The sequence below is a fragment of the Rhinoraja longicauda genome, chromosome 1, assembly GCF_053455715.1.
Source record: "Rhinoraja longicauda isolate Sanriku21f chromosome 1, sRhiLon1.1, whole genome shotgun sequence".
In the NCBI taxonomy this organism is placed as follows: domain Eukaryota; kingdom Metazoa; phylum Chordata; class Chondrichthyes; order Rajiformes; family Arhynchobatidae; genus Rhinoraja; species Rhinoraja longicauda.
The window spans coordinates 9,356,782-9,380,799 of NC_135953.1; the positions used below are offsets into that span (position 1 = coordinate 9,356,782).

Here is a 24,018-nt window from a genome sequence, read left to right on the forward strand (position 1 = left end):
ATGCCTTGCTGAAGTCCATATATACAACATCTACAGTTCTGCCCTTATCGATCGTTTTGGTCACACCTTCAAAAAACTCAATCAGATTTGTGAGACACGATCTCCCACGTACAAAACCATGCTGACTATCCCTAATCAGCCCTAAAACATCTCTAAGATCACCCCTCACCCTCCTTCCCTCCAATAAATAATGTTCTAGCCTGCGCAACCTCTTCCAACCACAGATGTTGGACTCACAGGCCTGTAGTTCCGAGGCTTTTCCTTGCAGCCCTTATTAAATAGAGGCACTACATTTGCCACCCTCCGTTTTTCCAGCACCTCTCCTGTGTTTAATGATGACTCATAAATTTCAGCCGGAGGACCAGCAATTTCCTCTGACTAGCTTCCTACAATGTCCTCGGATATGTCCGATCTGGCTCGGGAGATTTGTGTTCCTTCATATGCCTAAGAACCTTCAGCACCTCCTCGACCGTAACACTGACTGCCCTCAAGACACTCAAGCGATGGCACATGTTGGTCGGTGTGGGTGAGTTGGGCCGAAGGCCCTGTTTCCACGCTGCAAGACTAAGACTCTCACTTCCATTGACTGCCCCGAGTTCTCCAGTCGTATGGGACTGGCATGGACGGGCATCTTGGTTAGCAAGGACAGGTTGGGCCGAGGGGCCTGCTTCCTTGCCGTGACTTTGATGTAGGTTGGAGGTAGATCTCAACGATACTAGATGAAGGCAGCACATTTCCTTCTTCATTGAACCATATGGGTTTTACCACAGGCCGGTAGTTTGATGATCATTATTACTGATCATTATTGCTTTTATACCAGATGTGAATTAATGGAAATTGGATCTCCCAGCTGCAGTGTTGCATCTGAACCATTAGACCAGGAGTCTGGATTGTAAGTCGGCTAATGTACTGGCACTGCTACTGCTGCCAATGTAATCCAGCACGACTAACGTCCACAAGGAGGTGCCATGTACAAGTAGACCTTTTTGGATTGCTTTATATATATGCTCTCTGAGAAGGCAAGAAACAGAATAAGTACCTTCTGATATGTGAGATTTCTTTCCTCTCAGGTGCAGTATGTATGGCAGTCACATCAAAAGATTTCCTCCTTTTAATGGAGCTGTCATTTTTCAGAAGGCGCAGGAAAGCAGTGGGACTTATTGTACAAGCCTGGTGTCAGCTGTGACAAACAGCTTTCATTTGTACAAGTCTGTGGTATTTAAAGGAACACTGTTTTCCGTTCATAGCTGCCCATGTGCACCGCAGTGTGCAGTTTGCTGGGAATCAAGTTATTGATTTGTCCTTGGAGATGCAAGAGACTGCATGCTGGAAACTGAAGCAAAGAACAAACTGCTGGGGGAACTCAGCAGGTCAAGCAGCATCCGTGGAGGCGATGTTTTGCATCAAGACCCTGCACCAGTCTTGATGATAGGTTTCAGCTGAAACATGAACCATGGACCATGCATTTGCCCCGACAAATGGTACATCCAGTCATAGAGCACGCAAATAGGCCTTTCGACCCAACGTCCATGCCAATAAAGATGCCCCGACCAAGCGTGTCCCATTTGCCTGAGTTTGACCCATATGCGGCTGCACCTTTCTTACCCATGTACCTATCTAAGTGTCCTTTAAATGCTGTTATAGTATCTGCCTCAACTACCTCCTCTGGTAACTCATTCCAAATGGCCACCATCCTCTGAATGAAAAAGTTTCCCGGCAGGTTCCTAGTAAATCTTGCCCTCCTTAAACCTATGTTCCGCTTGTTCTTGATTTCCCTGCACTGGGTAAAAGAGTGTGCATTCACCCCATCTATTTCTCTCATGATCTTATACACCTCCATAAGATCACCACCTCAGCTTCTGTGCCCCAAGGAAATAAAGTCGCAGCCTGCCCAACCTCTCCCTACAGCTCAGGCACTCAAGTTCTGGCGCAGTCAGACAGCGACTGCACCACTGTGCTGCCCACTATGGAAAATTAGGAACCAAACATCTTTGAAGTTGCAGTGCATGGAGATCAAGAGAGTCTGAATGACACTACAGGTGATGGTGGTGAAGGGGAAAAAAAGGAATGAAATGAATGAAAACTGCCAAGGACAAGGAGTGGAAATTATGCTGGACATTTTCTGGGCTATATTGAATTTTCTGAAAATAACGCAATCACTTTTATTCTGTATTCTATTTGCACTCGATTAATACATCATCAAAATTTCAATATAAAGCAAAGTGAAAAGTGGTGTAATTTCAATGAAATGCTTAAAAACTGCAATAAACTGCAGGGTAACCGGTCATTATTGAGGATAAGGACACTTTAGCCTCTGCTGTTAATCCGCCCGCTCCAAGCACCCTCTGTTTAACGTGCTCTCCTGGTTTACACAATACTGCCTGTTGATTCGTGAAAAATAAGGAATGAAATGAAGCAATAAAAGCAGAAATGTAGTCCAAAGTAATTGTCTGGTCTTTTATCAGAAACCAATTACCAGCTTTTAGCTGCAAATTGTTTGGAGATTGCGCATTTTCTTTTTGTCATAGAATTTAGGGGTCATTTCTAAAGCACTGTGTGATTACTCTTTTGCTGTTCACTGTTGCTAAGTAATAAATAGTGGTTGCCGAGCGCCGTGCGACCAGGCAATGTTTGTATTTTGAGGATCGTATTCAGTGATTTAGGTTAGGTCATGATGAAATGCAAAGCATGGAAAGACGCTCTGATATAACTGTTCTTAATCTTTGTTTTTGCACGCCGTTAGAGCCCTTTATGCGGGATGAGATCTGTGCGTGGAAAATTTGGGTGCAGTGGAAAATTTCAGCAGCAATCACCTCACCGTAACTAGTAGTCCCATTTGTATTGGAATCCTGCTGATAGCAATTGCCTTTGGTGCCGATTGGAAATATTCACTGTTTAGTTGATACTTTAACTCATTGTGTAATGATTTTATACGTTTTCGTGTTCAGATAAGTGTACCGCAATCTGTGCCGAATTGACAATGCAACACAGTTTTGTCTGCATGGGAACCAAGTTTTGGAACTGGGACCTAATTGGGATCAGCACCTCCAGGGCACCTAATTCTGGGAAATCAAAAAGCTCCTTGTTACGGGTCTAAACAGAGCATCTCATAGAGTCATAGTCATGTATCATGGAAACAGGCCCTTCGGCCCAGCTTACCCACACCGACTAACATGTCCCATTTACACTAGTCCCACCTGCCTGTATTTGGCCCATCACTATGTTAAAATTCTCGTTTGTTATCTTGTTTGTGACTGAACTTCAGCCAAAACGGTACACGATAGCGCGACAATTTTAGGCCCACCTTACTCACCGTTGTCACTTTAGTGATAATGCAAGTAGTTTTATTGAAATCGGTGTTATATTTTTAAAGTTATTCACATTTTAAAGTTTAAAAGGAGGGGAAGGGAGGGGGGGAGAAGGGAGAGGGGAGGGGGGGGGGGGTTGAGGAGAGAGGGGAGAACAGGGTGCTGCACCAATGCAGGAGAGGTTTGGGCCCAACGGGTCCACTTGGTCTAGTATCCCTCTAAATCTGTCCTATCCATGTACTTGTCTAAATGTTACTTAAACATTGCGATAGTACCTGCCTCAACTACTTCCTCCGGCAGCTCGTTTCATATGCCCACCACCCTTTGTGAGAAAAACTTACCCCTTAGGTTCGTATTGAATCTTTCCCTCCTAACCTTAAATCTTTCCCCCCTCACCTTAAAATCTCAACTTTCTACTTATTAAATGCATTGAACAGAACCATCATATCACCAATTAGAGAGAGGCCTGACCTACCATCGGCCTCATCGGATGCCCGCAGAGTATCTTTAATCAGACTTTTCTGGACTTTATCATGCACCAAACATTATTTCCTTTATCCTGTATCTGTACACTGTGGATGGCTTGATTGTAATCATGTATAGTCTTTCCGCTGACTGGATAGTACACAACAAAAAAGCTTTTCACTGTACACGTGACAATAAAGTGAACGAAAACATTCTAATGAATACTTTCTACAATGTCTTCGGATTTAATGTTGCTTTTAAAATTGGAATAAGAGTCAATGGGCGATGGATTCACTTGAGGAACTCCTGGAATGTTAGATGTTCGTACAAAAATATGATCTAAACAATCCTTTGGAGTCTAAAGAAGGGTTCTGACTCGAAAGGTCACCTATTCCTCTTCTCCACAGATGCCGCCTGACCAGCCGAGTTACTCCAGCATTTTGTGTCAATCCTTTGGAGCTCTTGGTTTTAAAAACGGTCTCAGCCTTTTGTTAGATATCTAGCGACTATAAAGCAGATCTTTAGTTCCCGATGGTAGCAAGCTGTGTGTGCTTCCCAAAGTAGAAGCGTGTTTTATTTGTATGTATTTCACAGAGCTGACTTCTCTTTTTAAAACATTGTTTTGCAGTTGTTTTCTGTCTTTATTGTTGGTGGCTGCTGTGGTGTGGAAGATTAAGCAGAGCTGCTGGGCGTCAAGGAGGAGAGAGGTAAGCTACCTTATTCTTCACCAACTTCACTTTATACCTGTGTATATTTGTGTACGTGTGCACTTTTCAGAACAAATTTAGACGTGGGTTTTTAAACTTGCTGGAGCTACCCTGGGCTTTGGCGAGAACCCATCTGGAGTTTTGGTTTCCTTATCTCAGAGAGCAGGCAGGTGGGACCAGTGTGGAATGGGGCATGTTGGTCGGCATGGGCAAGTTGGGCCGAAGGGCCTGTTTCCATGCTGTATGACTATGAGTCGCGAAGGATATCCTTGCCGTTGCGAGAGCGTAGAGTGGTACAGTGGCACAGCGGTAATGTTGCTGGCCTACAGTGCCGAACTGTTTTGATCCTGACTACGGATGCTGTCTGTATGGAGTTTGTAAGTTGTCCATGTGACAACGTGGGTTTTCTCTGAGTGCTCCGGTTTGGTCCCACGCTCCAAAAATGTACAGGTTTGTAGCTTAATTGGCTTCGCCCTAGTCTTAATGTACCGGGTGATCGCTGGTCTGCTCGAACACGGTGAGCCGATGGGCCTGTTTCTGCGCGGTATCTCTAAAGTCAAAAGAGCGCAACCAAAGTTTGCCAGACTAATTTCTAGGATGATAGGACTTTTACTGGAGGAGACATTGGCTAGAATAGGCCAGTATTCACTAGAAGAACGAAGGAGGATCTCACATAATGGAGATTGTAAGAGGATTAAACGGACAGACTAGGCAACCTAGATAAGTAGAGGATGTTTCTATTGACAGCCAAAGATCACTACCTCCGGATAGGAGGTCTACCATTTAGAACTAACAAACGGAAAAATGTTTCAATCTAAGGTTCTGCATCGTTGGGTGCTCTGGAAGGTTAGATTGCATGGGATCCAGGGAGAGCTAGCTGCCTCGAAACAAAATTGGCTTCATGGGTGGTGCTGGAAGGTTGTTTTTCAAACTAGAGTACTGTGAGTAGTGATTTACCTTGGTAGTAAGGAAGGCAAATGCAATGTTAGCATTTATTTTGAGATGCCAAGTATATAAGAGCAGGGCTTTATAAGGCATTAGCAGACTGCATTTCGAGTATTGTGAGCAGTTTTGGGTCCCATATCTGAGGAAGGGTGCGCTGGTGTTGGATAGGGTCCAGAGGAGGTTATGATCCCAGGAATGATTGGGTTAAGGTATGATGAGCGTGGGATGGCTCTGGGCTTGGACTCGCTGGAGTTTACAAGGATGAGGGGGGAAACTCATTGAAACTTACCGAATAGTGAAAGGTCTGGATAGAGTAGATGTGGAGTGGATGTTTGCACTAGTGGGAGAGTCTAGGACCAGAGGGCACAACCTCAGAATAAAAGGGCGACCCTTTAGAAAGGAGATGAGGAGGGATTTCTTTAGTCAGTGGTGAATCTGTGGAATTCATTGCCACAGACAGGTTTGAAGGCTCGGTGGCGCAGCGGTAGAGTTGCTGCCTTACAGCGAATACAGCGCCGGAGACTCAGGTTCGATCCTGACTACGGGCGCCGTCTGTACGGAGTTTGTACGTTCTCCCCGTGACCTGCGTGGGTTTTCTCCGAGATCTTCGGTTTCCTCCCACACTCCAAAGACGTACAGGTATGTAGGTTAATTGGCTGGGCAAATGTAAAAAAAATTGTCCTTGGTGTGTGTAGGATAGTGTTAATGTGCGGGGATCGCTGGGCAGCGCGGACCTGGTGGGCCGAAGGGCCTGTTTCCGCGCTGTATCTCTAAATCCAAATCTAAACCTAAAGTAATTGGGGATTTTAAAAACAGAGATTGACAGGTTCTTAATTAGTAAGGGTGTCAAAGGGAAAGATAGATCAGCTATGATTGAATGGCAGAGTAGACTCAATGGGCCGAATAGCCTAATTCTGCTCCTATGGCTTATGAACTTGTGAACCTCAGGGATTGGTGGTGGGCCCATTGCTATTTGTCATCAATATCAGCGATGAATGCACAATCTTTTTCTGAGAGTAGGGAAATGAAGAACTAGAGAGTATAGGTTGATGAGAGGGGAAAGATTTAAAAGGGGTACCTTTTTCACTCAGTGGGGGTGGTGGGTATGAGCTGCCAGAGGATGTAGTTGAGGCTGGCATAATAACTACATTTCCTAGGTATTTTTATAGGTAGATGGACAGGCAAGGTTCAGAGAGGTATGGGCCAGGAGTGGGCAAATGAGGTTAGGTTGGATGGGTCATCTTCTTCGGAATGGATTAGTTGTGCTGAAGGGCTGGTTACTGTGCTGTATGAATACGTGACTAGAACACGAGGAATTCACTGCCAAAGAAATCATTGAATATGTTCAAGTAGAAATATTCTGTCAGAGCATTGAATGTAGAAGTTGGGAGATCATGTTGCAGTTGTATAAGACGTTAGTGAGGCCGCATTTAGAATATTGTATTCATTTTTCGGCACCCTGTTATAGGAAAGATGTTGTAAATGCTGGAAAAGGTGCAGAGAAGATTTACAAGGATGTTGCCAGAGCTCGAGGACTTGAGCTATAGGGGGAGGTTGAGTGGGATAGAACTTTATTCCTTAGAGCGCAGGGGGATGAGGGCACAAAATCATGAGAGGAATAGTTTACGTAGATGCACAGAGTATCTTGCCCAGAGTAGGGGAATCAAGAACCAGAGGACAGAGGTTTAAGGTGAGAGGGGGGAAAGATTTAATAGGAACTTGAGGGGTAACTTTTCACACAAAGGGAGCTAGGTGTATGGAATGAGCTGCCGGAGGAGGTAGTTGAGGCAGGTACTATTACAATGTTTAAGAAACATTTAAATAGGTACATAGATAGAACAGGTTTAGAGGGATATGGGCCAAATGCTGGCAGATGGGGAATGTTGGTCTGCATGGGCAAGTTGGGCCGAGGGGCCGTTTACATGCTGTAAGACTTTATGACTCTACAATTGATGAATATTTTTCAACGTGCAAAAGTGATCGAGAGGAATGGGGGAGAAGGCAGGAACAGGTGACTGCAGTGGATTATCATTCATGATCACGTTGAATGATGGAACATGCCCAATAGCATATCCTGCTCCAACCTTTTATTGTTAGCTAATTTTCTAAAGTAGTAGTCAGACTAAATGTAATGGTGGTTCGGATAGTTTTTCATGAAACAGATCACATGCAATAGCAATGAAACCCTAATCTGTAATTGATTATAGTTTAAGCTAATAGTGGAAGAACATATAGATTATAAACACAAACTGCTGAACAGCGCCTTGCATTTGGGCTGCAATTATTTATAACTTAATGTAGATACTTTGAAATGAAAATATATAAAATGAGGCAGCTAGAATTTATTTAATGAACAAGCATACTTTTATTTTCTATCCAACCAAATAAAATCAATAGAGTGTGTGTATGTTTGCTATTAGTGTAAGTTGGAATTATTAAAATATTATAACTACCCTTTACATTAACTGACAGTTCTTTCAGTAATGCAGTCAATGAGCTTGCTCACATTCAGGGATTTCTGTTTTATGTGCAATACGCCAGTATTTGGATAACATGAATTTGGATAACATGATGCAGGTTTTCCTCAAATGTCATTGTTACATATGAGTCAATGAGTACAGGTCCACCACTGATTTTCCAGCAACTGCCTCCTTTAATCTGGACAAAATCATGAGGCTCTTTTGAGACGCATGCCTCCGTCCTGAAAGAGTTAATTGTTTATTTCTTTGTTAATTGTTAATTCTTCATTTAAGTTTCTAACAGTCCATTCAGTTTCAGATTCGTTTATTGTCACGTATACAGTACAGTATAAGATACGGTGAAAAGCGTTTGTTGTGTGCTAACCAGTCAGCAGAAAGACAATACATGATTACAATAGAGCCATTCACAGTGTACAGATACATGATAAGGGAATAACGTTTAGTGCATGATAAGGGAATAACGTTTAGTGCAAGGTAAAGACAGCATAGTCCGATCTAGTATAGTCTGAGGGTCACCAAAGAGGTAGGTGCTGTAGAGACATGGGAGGTGTATAATTGGTGGGTTAGAGGTGTATTGTTGAATTATTATTAGGTGGCATGGTGGCGCAATGATAGAGTTGCTGCCTTACAGTACCAGAGACCCGGGTTTGACCCTGACTGCGGGTGCTGGCTGTACGGAGTCTGCACGTTCTCCCCGTGACCTGCGTGAGTTTTCTCCGAGCGCTCCTGTTTCCTACCACACTCCAAAGACGTACAGGTTTGTAGTTTAATCGGCTTTGGTGAAATTGTGAATGGTCCATAGTGTGTGCAGGATAGTTTAAGCGTGCGGGGATCGCAGGTCGGCACGGACTCGGCTGGCCATTAGGGCCTGTTTCCATGCTGTATCTCTAAACTGAACTAAACCTCTGTTGGTCTGGTAAAATGGATAAAGGATGCCGGAAAATCGATGATGTACCTGTACCAGGATATTTGGCCATGGAGGTGTAGAAAATGAGCCTGGTTCCGCTTTCACTCGGTGTTTGCGTGCAGATACATCCAGATTCTGCAGTTGTATTTATCTCGCAAGGATCAGAAGGAATGCTGAAAGTAATTGTATTATGCCCAGGATTCACCAAGGGCACAAACCCTGGTAGAATCTAAAAGATGTAGCTATACATCTTATTGTTGTTCCAAAATTGCAGTTCTTATTTCAGACTGTTCTGTGGTGCGCATCCATTCAACATGTCTAACTAAACAAAACGTGGTAGCAATACATAAATCATGTTTACTTAAGAGACTCTCTTTGTAGACCTGTGTGCTCCCTGTCAGAGCACTCTTGGAAGTTTTGCTTCAGATTTTGACCTTGAAAATTCAATTGTTCTTCAAGGCCGCACATTGGGATGGTTATCTGCTTCAAAGCCACATGGGTTATGCAGTCTGCTGAGACCTATTTTAAGGGTATTTTATGTTGGAATAAATATTTCAAGAAACCTGGACAAAATGAATACATTTTAATCACTTTCAAAAATCTTTAATGCCAGTGATGGAGATAGTAACATAAAGGTAGGTTTTAATTAAATAAAGAAATGATATTTGTTATTTTGCAGTTCTATGACTCAAGTCCAGTGAACTCAGACTATTTGCAGAAAGATTTAGAATCAATCATATTTGTAAACTACAAAATGTATATTTTTAAGCCTGCAAAATATTTTATACCGTAACGATTTAGTTTTATTTTAGGATACCAGTTCTCTGTAGTAATGTTTAGCGTGGCAATCACTCTTAAATTATGTGGACATCCCTCAAGAATCTTTTCCCATTTGAACAACTATGGTTTTATAGACAATAGGAGTAGGCCATTCGGTCCTTTGAGCCAGCACCACCATTCAATGTGATCATGGCTGATCATTCTCAATCAGTACCCCATTCCTGCCTTCGCCCCATAACCCCTGACCCTGCTATCCTTAAGAGCTCTATCTAGCTCTCTCTTGAATGCATTCAGAGAATTGGCCTCCACTGCCTTCTGAGGCAGAGAATTCCACAGATTTACAACTCTCAGACTGAAAACGTTTTTCCTCATCTCAGTTCTAAATGGCTTACCCCTTATTCTTAAACTTGATGTTCCTCAGTATATCTTTATAGATCTCTCATACATCTTGTTCAAGGCATTAAAGTTACTTTGCTTTAGATTAATGCACTAAAGTTAGTTAAGATTAAATTCTAATAGCGACCATTCTAAGCTATCCTGAATATCAGAGGATTATTGCGACTGGATTTTCAATGTTCTCTCAGGTCGCGCAGTGGTAGAGTTGCTGCCTCATAGTGCCACAGATCCAGGTTCGATCCTAACTACGGGTGCTGTCTGTATGGAGATTGTATGTTCTCCCCGTGACCTGCGTGGGTTTTCTCCGGGATCTCTGGGTTCCTCCCACACTCCAAAAATGTACAGGTTTGTAGGTTAATTGACTTAGTGTAAATGTAAAATTGTCCCCAGTGTGTGTGTAGGCTAATGTTAGTGTGCGGGGATCGCTGGTCGGCACGGACTTGGTGGGCCGAAGGGCCTGTTTTCGCGCTGTATTTCTGAACTAAAACTAAACTAAAAGAGTAGAGTAGGTAACCCTGGATTTCTGTCCTATAACAGTCAAATAAACAACAATCACTAGACTTGAAGATAAACACAAAATGCTGGAATAACTCAGTAACGTATCGGGTTAAGACCCTTCTTCCAACCCGAAACGTCACCCATTCCTTCTATCCAGAGATGCTGCCTGTTCCGCTTAGTTACTCCAGCATTTTGTGTCTATCTTCGGTGTCAACCAGCATCTGCAGTACCTTCTGACACAATCACTGGACTTGAGTTGCAGACATTGAGGATTACTGAGAGTGAATAGAATGATACTTTAACTTTTAACTGTTGCAGAAGGCGCTGGCTTTTCATATAGAAATGTTGTGTTTTAGTCATACTAAATTGTCAATCATAAAAAGGCACAGCATATTTTCCATCAGTGAATATACAAACATTAGAGTCAGTTGCTGTAAATTAATCATTTTGATTGGTGCTATTTTAATGCCAAGGACAACTGTTAACTTTCTTGTGCAGCCCATTACTGAAGCTGGAGAGCGTAAATCATCAGTTGGTATTGCTGCAAATATCAATGAAGATTATTAATGTCGATTTATATCTTAATAAATCAATTCAGCAATCTACAGAAATGCACGGTGTTATTCGCTGGTAACCCTTTATCGCTCCGGGTTTATCTGAATTAAACAGTGCAAATGATTGAAGTGGGGTTTGATTAATTCGAGAGAGAGGAAAGTGAAGGATTGCCTTTGATGATTGAGAGCTGGAGGGTGTATTTGTCTCAACTTGTCTTTCTTGTACCATTTTAAATGGCAAATGTATCCGCTGTTTCTCCAACTTCCCTGTCTGGTGTCCTCCAATAGATGCATCTTATTTTAATTGATTTGATCCTCGGGTTTTTGAAACTGAAGCTCTGCATTCAACTCTTTCCCTTTGATGAGCAGCTTCCAGTTTTACAATGCCATCCATTTGATAAGGACTATTTTACATTGTGTTCTCTCTATTTTACAGAACTGCTAATACGTTGCTTTATTTTCGATTGATAAACTCTATTTTCCAGAACTGCTTTGCAGTTAAAACTGCTAAAACTCCATTACCTATATGCAGTTTGGCAATTTTTTAGGTGTTCTGAGATTTTTTAATCAAAAATATATGCCTAAGACGTATTTGTGCCTAAGACGATACAGTAAGCCCTCGCTATGCGGACCACTGGTGGGGAGGTGGGGAATGCAAATCCACAGGCCGGGGAGTCGCAGAGTGGACAGGGCAGTGGTGCAGCGGTAGAGTTGCGGCCTTGTAGCGCCAGAGATCTGGGTTCGATCCCGACTACGGGTGCTGTCTGTACGTAGTTTATATATTCTCCCTGTGACTGTGGGTTTTTCCCGGGTGCTCTGGTTTCCTCCTACACTCCAGACATGCAGGTTTGTAGGTTAATTATCTTCAGTAAAAATCATAAATTGTCCCTAGTGTGTAGGATAGTGCTAGTCATAGAGTGATACAGTGTGGAAACGGGCCTTTCGGCCCAACTCGCCCACACCGGCCAACAATGTCCCAGCTACACTAGTCCCACTGCCTGCGCTTGGTCCATATCCCTCCAAATCTGTCCTGTCCATTTACCTGTCCAACTGTTTCTTAAACGATGGGATAGTCCCAGCCTCAACTACCTCCTTTGGCAGTTTGTTCCATACACCCAGCACCCTTTGTGTGAAAAAGTTACTCTTTGGATTCCTATTAAATCTTATCCCCTTCACCTTGAACCTCTGTCCTCTGGTCCTCGATTCCCCTACTCTGGGCATCTACCCGATCTATTCCTCTCATGATCTTATAAACCTCTGTAAGATCTCCCCTCATCCTCCTGCGCTCCAGGGAATAGAGACCCAGCCTACTCAACCTCTCCCTGTAGCTCACACCCTCTAGTCCTGGCAACATCTTCGTATATCTTTTCTGAACCCTTTCAAACTTGACAATATCTTTCCCATAACATGGTGCCCAGAACTGAACACAATATTCTAAATGCGGCCTCACCAACGTCTTATACAACTGCAACATGACCTGCCAACTTCTACAATCAAAGTACTCTGACTGGTGAAGGCCACTGTGTCAAAAGCCTTTTTGACCACCTTATCTACCTGTGACTCGACCTTCAAGGAACCATGCACCTGTACTCCTAGATCCCTCTGCTCTACAACACTACCCAGAGGCCTACCATTTACTGTGTAGGTCCTGCCCTTGTTGGACGTCCCAAAATGCAACACCTCCTCACACTTCTCTGTATTAAATTCCATCAACCATTCCTCCGCCCACCTGGCCAATCGATCCAGATCCAGCTGCAATCTTTCATAACCATCTTCACTATCTACAAAACCACTAACTTGTGCTAATGTACGGGGATCGCTGGTCAGTGCGGAATCGGTGGGCCGTAGGGCCTGTTAACGACACCACTGTGTATTTAAAGTAAACTAAGCTAGTGACTGCATCAGTTTCCTCCCACATGTCAAAGACGCACAGATTGGCAGGTTAATTGGCCACAGTTAATTGGCCCCAACATAAGAAGAGGGTGCCAGTCACTGGGAAAGAGAGATGGAGAGAAAGACCAGAGATAATCGTGAATGTGCAAATGGATTGTTGATGGTTAACACTATCTTGTTGGGCCACAGGGCCTGTTTTCATGCTATATGTCTTTGACTCTGTTCTGACTAAATCCTTGGGTACAGCTTACCTTCCCACCTCCCATGACGTGACGTGTTCCCTCTGTTCATGGCCTATCCCCTTTCCACCATTGGCATCAGCTCCCAATCTGAAATTTCCCACGTGTTATCCCTCCGATGCCATGTTGGAATCACCGCAATGTGGCGGCTCCCAAGGGTCGGGCCATACTACTACCGACCCCTCGGCACGGGAATGGACCAGTCCCGGGAGGCGGTCCTGGACTCAGGTATAAAAGGACAAGGTTTGGGCGCCAAGCCATTCCGGCAGACTAGACCCGTCTGAGACCCACGAACCAATAAATATACCTTCCCAAAATACCTGGCTCCTTGCCTTTATCAACACGCTACATTGGTGACCCCGACGGTCCATTCATTAGGATGGACAGAGAAACAGAATTCGACCGCCCGTCCGGCTCGCAGGCCGACCAGGCCCCAGCTGTCGACGCGGTAGGCATCAAGCTCCCGACCTTCTGGACCACCCGGGCTCGCATTTGGTTTTACCAAGCGGAGGCCCAGTTCCAGCTGCGGGGCAACATAACGGATGACACCCGGTTTTTCCACCTGGTGGGAGCCCTTGACCAGGACGCGGCCGAAGAGGTAACGGAGTTCCTCCAGGACCCACCGGCCGACGGTAAATATAAAGCCCTTAAGGAGCTGCTGCTCCAAACCTACGGGCTAACCCGAATGGAGCGGGCCGAAAGGCTCCTCCACATGCCAGGCCTCGGTGACCGGCGCCCATCTAGCCTCCTGAAGGAGATGGTCGCGCTGCTCGACGGGCACAGACCGTGCCTGATGTTTGAATATACTTACCTGCACCTGCTGCCGGCCGACATTCGCCTGCAGCTCACCGACGTCTCCTGGGAAGACACCCGGGCCCTCGGCAGGCGCGCGGACGCGCTGTGGGCGGCGCGCCGTGATGACGTCAGTGCGCTAAACGTCACTCGAGAAGCGCCCGATTTTCTCCGGTCGGGCGGGGGAGCTGTGGAAGGAGTGACAGCTACGTCCCGGAGGCCTGCGAGATCGCCCCCGGTGGCCATTGCGGGTCGTGCACCTGCAGTCCCACATCAGCAGGCTCCAGCCAGCACCAGCAAGAAGTACTGGTGTTATTACCACCAGCGCTGGGGTGCGGCAGCCCGACAATGCCGCCAGCCGTGCACATTTCCGGGAAACGCCGGGGCCGGCTACCAATAGTCCCTGCGGTGGCCGGCCAGATTCACCGCCTCTTCGCCTGGGATCGGCGGTCCGGGAGCCGCTTCCTCGTGGATACCGGGGCGGAGCTGAGCGTCCTGCCCCCTTCGCCGCTGGACATTCGTTCTGGGAAGCGGGGGCCCATCCTCACCGCGGCAAATGGGAGCATTATCCAGACGTATGGCGTCCGCACGGTCCACATCGTTTTCGGCGCCAGTCATTTTACGTGGCTGTTTACGATCGCCGACGTCTCCCAGCCGTTGCTCGGGGCCGACTTTCTGCGGGCTCATTCTCTCCTCGTGGACGTCAGGCAGCAGCGCTTGGTCCACTCCGCCACGATGGAGCCCATCGCGTTGCGGCTGAACGACCCCGTTATACGCCCGCTGTCGTCCGTGGACTCCCATTTCGCTCGGGTGCTGGCGGACTTTCCGGATATTATGGCCCCGCAATTCCGGTCATCGACCCCCCAGCATGGGGTGTACCATTATATCACGACTACCGGCCCACCCCTCCACGCACGAGCACGCCGACTCCCGCCTGAGAAACTACGCCTGGCACGACAGGAGTTCCGTACGATGGAGTCCTTGGGGATCGTCCGCCCTTCCAACAGCCCATGGGCATCTCCACTCCACATGTTCCCCAAGGCAAACGGGGGCTGGAGGCCTTGCGGGGATTATCGGCGGCTGAACGTCGCTACCGCCGAGGACCGATACCCCGTGCCCCACATCCAGGACTTCAACGCCCATTTGGCTGGGGCCACGATATTTTCAAAGGTGGATCTGGTGCGAGGTTACAACCAGATCCCGGTCCACCCGGAGGATGTACCCAAGACGGCAATCATCACGCCGTTCGGACTCTACGAGTTCGTACGGATGCCGTTCGGCCTCAAGAACGCCGCCCAGTCATTCCAACGATTAATGAACGGCGTTTGTCGCGGGTTGGATTTCCTGTTCGTCTACCTCGACGACATCTTGGTAGCCAGCCGCTCGCGGCAGGAGCACTGTGCTCACCTCCGGCAGCTTTTCCAGCGGCTCAGCGAACACGGGTTGGCCATAAACCTCGCCAAGTGCCGCTTTGGCGTGGCCACAATCGACTTTCTCGGCCACCGTGTGTCCTCGCAAGGAGCGGTTCCCCTGCCGGACAAAGTAGACGCCATCCGCCGGTTTCCCCGTCCGTCCTCGGTGCGTGGCCTGCAGGAGTTCGTCGGCATGGTGGCATTTTATCACCGGTTCCTGCCATCCGCGGCCCACATCATGCGGCCGCTATACGAGCTGCTGGCGGGCAAGCGTAAGACCGTCGTGTGGACCGACGAGGCCGTAACAGCCTTTGACGGCGCGAAGGAGGCCCTGGCTCGGGCTGTGCTGCTTGTTCACCCACGGGAGGATGCCCCGACAGCCCTTACGGTGGACGCCTCAGAGTTGGCGGTTGGTGGCGTACTGGAGCAACTCACGGACGGGGGTTGGCGCCCCCTGGCCTTCTTCAGCCGGCACCTCGACAACGCCCAGAAGAAGTACAGCGCTTTCGACCGTGAGCTCCTCGCCCTGTACCTGGCCGTTCGTCACTTCCGCTATTTTCTGGAGGGCCGCCCGTTCACCGCTTACACGGACCACAAGCCGCTCACTTTCGCCCTGGCAAAGGTCTCCGACCCATGGTCCGCCCGACAGCAGCGCCAGTTGGCCTACATATCCGAATTTACCACCTCCATCCGCTTTATCGAGGGGAAGGAAAACCGGGTGGCCGACGCATTGTCTCGCCCCGCCATCAATGCCGTGTTAGAAGTGGCACCCGGCATTGATTATTCTGCCCTGGCGGAGGCCCAACTAACGGACGGGGAGATGCCCGCCTACCGGACTGCCATCTCTGGCCTCCGCCTTGAGGATGTTCCCCTCGGCCCCGGAGCGACGACGATACTTTGCGATGTGTCGGCAGGTCAGCCGCGCCCCATCGTCCCGGCCGCGTGGCGCAGGAGGGTGTTCGACGTGGTCCACGGGCTGGCTCACCCATCCATCCGGGCAACGATCTCCTTGGTAGCTGCGCGGTTCATGTGGCATGGTCTGCGCAAGCAGGTTGGCCAATGGGCCCGCACCTGCATTCCGTGCCAGACGTCGAAAATTCAACGCCACGTCCGGGCGCCACTCCAAGGGATCGGTCTACCCTGCCGCCGTTTCGACCACCTGCATGTGGACATTGTGGGCCCGCTCCCGCCGTCCCGGGGCATCACCCACCTCTTCACGGTGGTGGACCGCTTCACGCGGTGGCCGGAGGCCATACCACTGGCTGATACATCTACAGCCACATGCGCTCGTGCATTGGCCGCGCACTGGATTGCTCGCTTTGGTGTGCCGGTGGTCATCTCATCGGACCGGGGGCCACAGTTCACCTCCGAGCTGTGGTCGGCCATGGCCCACCTGTTGGGCGTGCGGCTGCACCACACCACGGCCTATCACCCGCAGGCAAACGGCTTGGTGGAGAGGTTCCACCGGCAGCTGAAGGCAGCGCTGAAGGCGCGACTCGCCGGCCCCGACTGGATGGACGAGCTACCATGGGTTTTGCTGGGCATCCGGACTGCCCCCAAGGAAGACCTGGCTTCATCCTCAGCGGAGCTCGTCTACGGGTCTCCGCTCACGGTGCCCGGGGAGTTCGTGCCCTCGTTGCCGGGGCGAGAGGAACCGCCCTCATCCACCCTACATCGCCTCCGAGAGCGAGTTGGCAAGCTCGCACCCGTGCCGACGTCCCGCCATGGGACATTCCGCCCTTACGTGCCATCGGCCCTCCAGGACTGCGCCTTTGTGTTCCTGCGCCGTGACGCCCACCAGGCGCCACTCCAGAGGCCGTATGAAGGCCCGTACCGGGTGCTGGAGCACGGGCAGACAACCTTTGTTTTGGACATGGGGGGCCGGCCGGAGGCCGTGTCGATTGACCGCCTGAAGCCGGCCCACTTAGACATCGACCAACCGGTACGGGTGGCCCAGCCTCGGCCACGAGGTCGCCCCCCTTTGCGGGTCCCACCGCCTGTCTCTCCAACTGTGCCTCCGCCGGCCCCTCTGTCAACCGATTACCGTACGCGGTCCGGTCGGGTTGTGCGACCACCAGTGCGTTTCGTGCCTCCGGATCTGGGGGGGGGTACTGTGGCGGCTCCCAAGGGTCGGGCCATACTACTACCGACCCCTCGGCACGGGAATGGACCAGTCCCGGGAGGCGGTCCTGGACTCAGGTATAAAAGGACAAGGTTTGGGCGCCAAGCCATTCCGGCAGACTAGACCCGTCTGAGACCCACGAACCAATAAATATACCTTCCCAAAATACCTGGCTCCTTGCCTTTATCAACACGCTACAGCAACCTGGATGCACCTTTTACTTCAGTTTAGAGATAAAGTGCAGAAACAGGCCCTTCGGCCCATCGAGTCAGTGCCGACCAGCAATCACCCCGTACACTGACACTATGCTACACAACACTAGGGATGATTTACAATTATTCCAAGCCAATTAACCTGCAAACATTAATGGCTTTGGAGTGTGGGAGGAAACCGGAGAAAACGCACGCAGGTCGTGAGGAGAAGGTACAAACTCTGTACAGACAGCATCCATGGTCAGGATCGAACCCGGGTCCCTGGCGTTGTAAGGCAGCAACTCTACTGCTGCACCACTGCGCAGCACCTTCTCCATGGCATAAAGATATCCTTTCCTAAAACTCTGCCATATTTTGTGACGGTGATCAAGGTAAACTATACATGCTCAGTCGTCTGAACCACTGCACTTCCTTCTTCCAATGCCTGGGGTCTATTGTCCCATCTTAATAGGTCTGACTTACAATAGCTATCCTTCCACGGCCAATAGACCTGAAGCACCTTTCTCTTTTTGTGTCTGTGTACGATTATTTCTAGAGCCTTTTCTCTCTATTCCTCTTTCCCTGTCATACTAGACACCTTCATGCTACACATTTACTCGCTGAACACATGTTATTAGAAGATGTGGAATCAGCTTTGTGCCCTTTGTCCAGGCAACTGAACCATCCCATCAACAACTGGAGAGCGGACCGACCTACCGTCTACCTCATTGGAGGCCCTCGGAGGACTATCTTTAATCGGACTCGACTGGACGAATGTGTATCTTGCACTAAACATTATTCCCTTTGTCCTTTATCTGTTCACTGCACATGGCTCAATTGGAATCATGTATAGTCTTTCCACTGACTGGATAGCGAGCAACAAAAAGCTTTTCACAGTACCTCTGTACAGGTGATGATAAACTAAACTATAACTCTGAAGCTTGGGGGACTTTGTTTAAACACAAGATGCTGGAGTAACTCAGTGGGACAGGCAGCATCTCTGGAGAGAAGGAATGGGTGATGTTTCAGGTCGAGACCCTTCTTCAGACCCGATACGCCACCCATTCGTTCTCCCCAGAGATGCTGCCTGCCCCGCTGAGTTACGCCAGCATTTTGCGTCTATCTTCGGCTTAAACCAGCGTCTGCAGTTCCTTCCTACATGTTGGTAACTTTGTTTAAATTTAGACAAACCAGTCATTATTCTCATCCATGTTAAAGCCAATATGCAAGTTGTTTTTGACAGATGTGCACTGAATGTATTTTGATAACACTTAAAACTGTGCTAATAATGTGGCATATGGTGGCACAGAGACACAGCTATTATCTCCTATGTTAGCTTGATTGTCACAGCATATTTATCTGCGTTACGTATGCTCGTGAAAGCTATACACGACCTGTCAAGTTTGATCTTAATTATGTTTGCTTTAACTGGTTTCATTATGCAGCGCATTTTAAATTTCAAGTTTTAGCACAGTATTGCATAAATTGAAAGATTGACGTTTGATTGAAGCCTTTGTTACTTTATATTTTGCCAAGTCGTAAAGTTGCGGGAATGGAAGCAGTGACCTAAGTTAAAAAAAATCCTTGAAATGTACCACAAAGGGCGGCACGGTGTTGCAGCGGTAGAGTTGCTGCCTTACAGCGCCGGAGACCCGGGTTCGACCCTGACTGTGGGTGCCGTCGGTAAGGAGTTTGTACGTTCTCCCCGTGACCCCGTGCATTTTTTCTCGGATCTTCGGTTTCCTCTCACACTCCAAAGACGTAGAGGTTTGTAGGTTAATTGGCGTGGTATAAATGAAATTGTTCCTAGAGTGCGTAGGATAGTATTAAAGTGCGGGGATTGGCTGGTCGGCCGGACTCGGTGGGCGGAAGGGCCTGGTTCCGCTCTGTATCTCTAAACTAAACTGTAGAGCCCTCCACGCGTGAGAGGGCATCACTTGATGTAGTCTTGGGATATTGGGAAGGGCAAGTGAATGAAGTGTTTGTGGAGGAGCCTTTTGGGACTTGTGAACATTGTTTAATTTGGTTTAAGGTAGTTATGGATAGAGACAGAGGGCCCACATGTTAAAATGCTAAATTGCAGTACGGCCAACTTTGAGGGTATGAGAGAAAGTCTCACTCAAGTTGATTGGAGCAGGTTGTTTAAGGGGAAAGGAACATCAGCCAAGTGAGATGTTTTCAAAAGTCTGCTGACAAAAGCTCTGGATATGTACGTCCCTGTTGGAGTGAAGGGCAAAGCAGGCAAAAGTAAGGAAGCTTGGTTGCAAAGTTAGTCAGCTGATCAAAATCAAGTTGCAATCTCCCAGTTGAGACCAAGCGCAGACTGGGCAATCGTTTCGCTGAACACCTTTGCTCAGTTTGCCGAGGCCTACGTGATCTCCCAGTTGCCAATCACTTTAAAGGGCCTGTCCCACTTATGCGATTGTTTAGGCGACTGCCGGCAACTGTCAAAGTCGTAGCAGATCGCCAAAATTTTCTTTTACCGTACGACAATGACCACGACAATGCCGAGTAAGGTCAATACAAGTTACTTTTTTTGTGAAACTAGCACCTGGCTAAGAGATTACACCGTCTTTGGAAACATCGCAAAATTCCCACGCTTACCTGACCGTCAAACTGTCGCCTCCAATCTACCTGTCAAATGTCCTGACGGTAAATACATTGGTTAAACAAAACTATCTTCTGGTATGTTCAAATGCCTTTTCTTAATTTAATATTACATGCTTCTAAATGCATCTGCGACAACCTAGCAAACCTGGGGACAGACAGCGTGCGACAGCGCCCGCAATAAGCTACGATACCTGGCGACAAGCCAGCTGTCGCCGAGAAATTTCTATCTGGAATTTTTTTCCGCGACGCGTCGAGATCCGCTACAATTCATTGAAGACTCCTCATGATCATGCCCGCGACACCCCGGGCATGTTCGGCGACAGCCTAGTCACCGGCAGTCACCTTAAAATCGCCTAAGTGGGACAGGCCCTTAACTCCCCCTCCCATTCCCATGTTGACCTTTCTGTCCTGGGCCTCCTCCATTGTATAGTGAGGCCAAACACAAATTGGAGTGACAACACCTCATATTTCCCTTGGGCAGCTTACAACCCCGTGGTGTGAATATTGATTTCCTTAACTTCAAGTAACCCTTGCATCCCCTCTCTCTCGGTTCCCCACTCTTGTCGACGTACTAGTTTTGCTATTGTCCTGTACACTGTCTATAACTAATTATCATCTACCCCACAGCCAACAATGGACCATTGTGGGCACCACCTTTCCTTGTTCATTGGTGCTTTTTGCATATCTTTCATTCATTTGTCCTTTGCACCTTCTCTCGTTTCCCTCTCCCCTGACTCTAACCCTGAAGAAGGGTCTCGACCTGAAACGTCACCAATTCCTTTTCTCCAGAGATGCTGCCTGGCCCACTGTGTTACTCCAGCATTTTATGTCTATCTTGAAGATAATAGCTTCCCCTTTAACAAATAATTACTAAATTCCATTACGAAGACTGTTATTTTGTGGGAAGGTGTTCAAATCTTCAAACTGCTACCCTCTTGTTTTGGAAGCTCTGCCTTCTCATTGTAACAAATTTGTTGCCTCTTTGTTCGGCAAAAGTCAGTCAATCCTCTCTTCGATTCTTGTGAGTAGCCCTTTTCCATCGGGCTATTCCGACAGCTAATTAGAATTGAGAGCTGAAGAAATGAGACTCAAATTAATTTGGAATAAGAAACCTCAGAAATATAATCGGTGGAAAATTTGTGCCGATCAATTTAAATGATTTTGGTGCTGGTCTCGTATTTTCTATTTGGAAACCTAGTATCTCATCGGCCATTTAAGGTTGGAGGCAGGAAAGCTGCTTGTGTTGTTCCTCATCCTTCTAAATAGCAGCTGCACCTGTAGATTCCCACTCCCCATTTCCGCTTTCCCCACTCACCCATCTCCCCCTTCTCCCTTTCTCCTCCCTCGCCTGCTCCTCCCATCCCTCCCCCCTCCCTCCATCCTCCCCTCCCCCTCCCCTCCCCCTCTCTCCTCCCCTTCCCCTCCCTCCTTCCCTCCCCCCTTCCCCTCCCCTCCCCCTCCCCTCCCTCCTCCTCCTCCCCCCCTCATCCCCACCCCCCCATCCTCCCACCCCCCCCCCTGCTCCCCTCTCCCCCTCCTCTCCCTCCTCTTCTCCCACCTCCTCGCTCCCCTCTCCACACTCTCTCCCTCCCCAATGCCCAATGTTTCTGCTGGTGTCACTGTGTGTCAGATTGCCAATTTAGGAGTAGTTAGCTCTAAAATAACAGTTTAATTTAAACTACCACCAAGCTTGCGTGGCAGGAATCTCATTTCTTATTGCGAAGATAACATGGAATTTAGCCTGATGGATTATTTAATCAGGTGGTCCAGGTTAACTCTTCGCTGCAATATTGAGGATCCACTGCATTGCTGTTAGTGGTTTGGTTTGGTTTAGTTTATTGTCACGTGTACCGAGGTACAGTGAAAAGGTTTAAATTGGTCTTCGATTATGTTGGCTGCTTTCCCGGGAACATATCAACTTACCCAACATCATGAAGGGTAAGACTAAATTATCGTAGCCCCCAGCGAGATTTGAACTAAGTACAATGTTCTTCTTGGGATGAGGTGTTGCATTATGACACACTCCGCCTCTTCCAGGGGTACTGATTGAGAATGATCAGCCATGATCACATTGAATGGCGGTGCTGGCTTGAAGGGCCGAATGGCCTACTCCTGCACCTATTGTCTATTGATTGTTCACAATCTCATCCATTGCATTGCTATTAAAACATAGAACATTGAACACTGCAGCACTGGAACAGGCCCTTCGGCCCATATTGCCTGTGCCAGTCTCGACTGCCCGAGCGTGATTCATATCATCCCCCATTTCCTGCATATTCATGTACCTATCTAAAAGCCTCTTAAATGCCACTAATGTATCTGCCTCCATCACCACCCCAGGTTTTGCGTTCCAGGCACCCACCACTTTCTGCACTTAAAAAAAAATCCTTCCCCTGCCCATCTCCTTTAAACTTTGCTCTCTAGTCTTGACCATTTCCCTGGGGAAAATGTTCTGTATCTACCCTATGTATGCCTCTCATAATTTTATATTCTTCTATCGGGTCTTCCCTCAACTTCGAGCCTTCCAGAGTAAACAGTCCAACCTCTCCTTGTAGCTTATTTTTTTTGTTTGTAGAGAAACAGCACAGAAATAGGCCCTTCGACCCATCGAGTCTGTGGCTTTTTGCGACTATCTGTTCAAAGTCAAAGAGTCATACAGCGTGGAAACAGGCCCTTTGGCCCAACTTGCCCACACCGACCAACATGCCCCAACTACACTAGTCCCACCTGCCAGCGTTCGGCCCATACCTCTCTAAACCTGTCCTATCCATGTACCTGTCCAAATGTTTCTTAAACTTTGTGACAGTCCCTGCCCCAATGATCTCTTTCGGCTTCTTGTTCCATACACCCACCACCCTTTGATTAAAAAAAAAAGTTGCTCCTCAGGTTCCTATTAAATCTTTCCCCTCTCATCTTAAACCTGCCATTGCAGGCCTTTGATTTGGTTCTAGATTCCTCTGGTTCTAGATTCGGCACCAAAATTGTGTTGACACTTTCATGGAGCTGTGGAAATGTTAATGGTTTATTATTATTGTCATGTGTATTCACAGCGAAAATCTTTGTTTTGGTTGTGAGGTCTGGACCTTCCTCTGTACTTTGAACTTGCTCCTGAAATATTTCAGTGGCGCTTTATGGTGAAGGTCCCAATCCTTCATCCATATTGCAAGCCCTTACAACACGTTTTCCATATTATCCCCTGTACTGCATGAATCGACAATTCAACATTTAATACTCAAGAAGCAGAAAACAAATCCAAGGCCTGCAATAGCAGTCAGCTATCATGTGTCTGTTACAGAAAACAGGTTATTGTCCTCTCAGGAACTGAAACGATAAGGTTCTGTTTGCGTGGAAAATTACTTGCTCCTCAGGCACTATGTACGTGTGGATTAGTGTTCTCGACCATAAAAAGAAAATCAAGGGTAACCACAAAACTGTTGGATTGAAACATTAGAAAAAGATTTGGGTGGCGCAGCGGTAGAGTTGCTGTCTTACAGCGCTAGAGAGCCGGGTTCGATCCTGACCACGGGTGCTGTCTGTGCGGAGTTTGTACGTTCTCCCCGTGACCCTGCCTGCTCAGCCAGCAACAGCACAGTGGCGCAGCGGTAGAGTTGCTGCCCGATAGCACCGGAGACCCTGGTTCGATCCTGACAACTGGTGTTATCTGTACATTGTCCCCGTGACCACGTTTTCTCCGGGTGCTCCGGTTTCCTCCCGCACTC

The 24,018-nt window shown here is 47.8% G+C and overlaps 1 protein-coding gene across 1 annotated transcript in view; it reads left to right on the forward strand.

Annotated features, from left to right (window-relative positions):
• The window catches only part of atrn (attractin), a 339,856-nt gene that overhangs the window by 226,011 nt on the left and 89,827 nt on the right, over positions 1 to 24,018 (forward strand). The window contains exon 26 of the mRNA XM_078406639.1: positions 4,402 to 4,480. Within this exon, the coding sequence (XP_078262765.1) occupies positions 4,402 to 4,480 (79 nt within the window). The remainder of the gene's footprint in view (positions 1 to 4,401; positions 4,481 to 24,018) is intronic.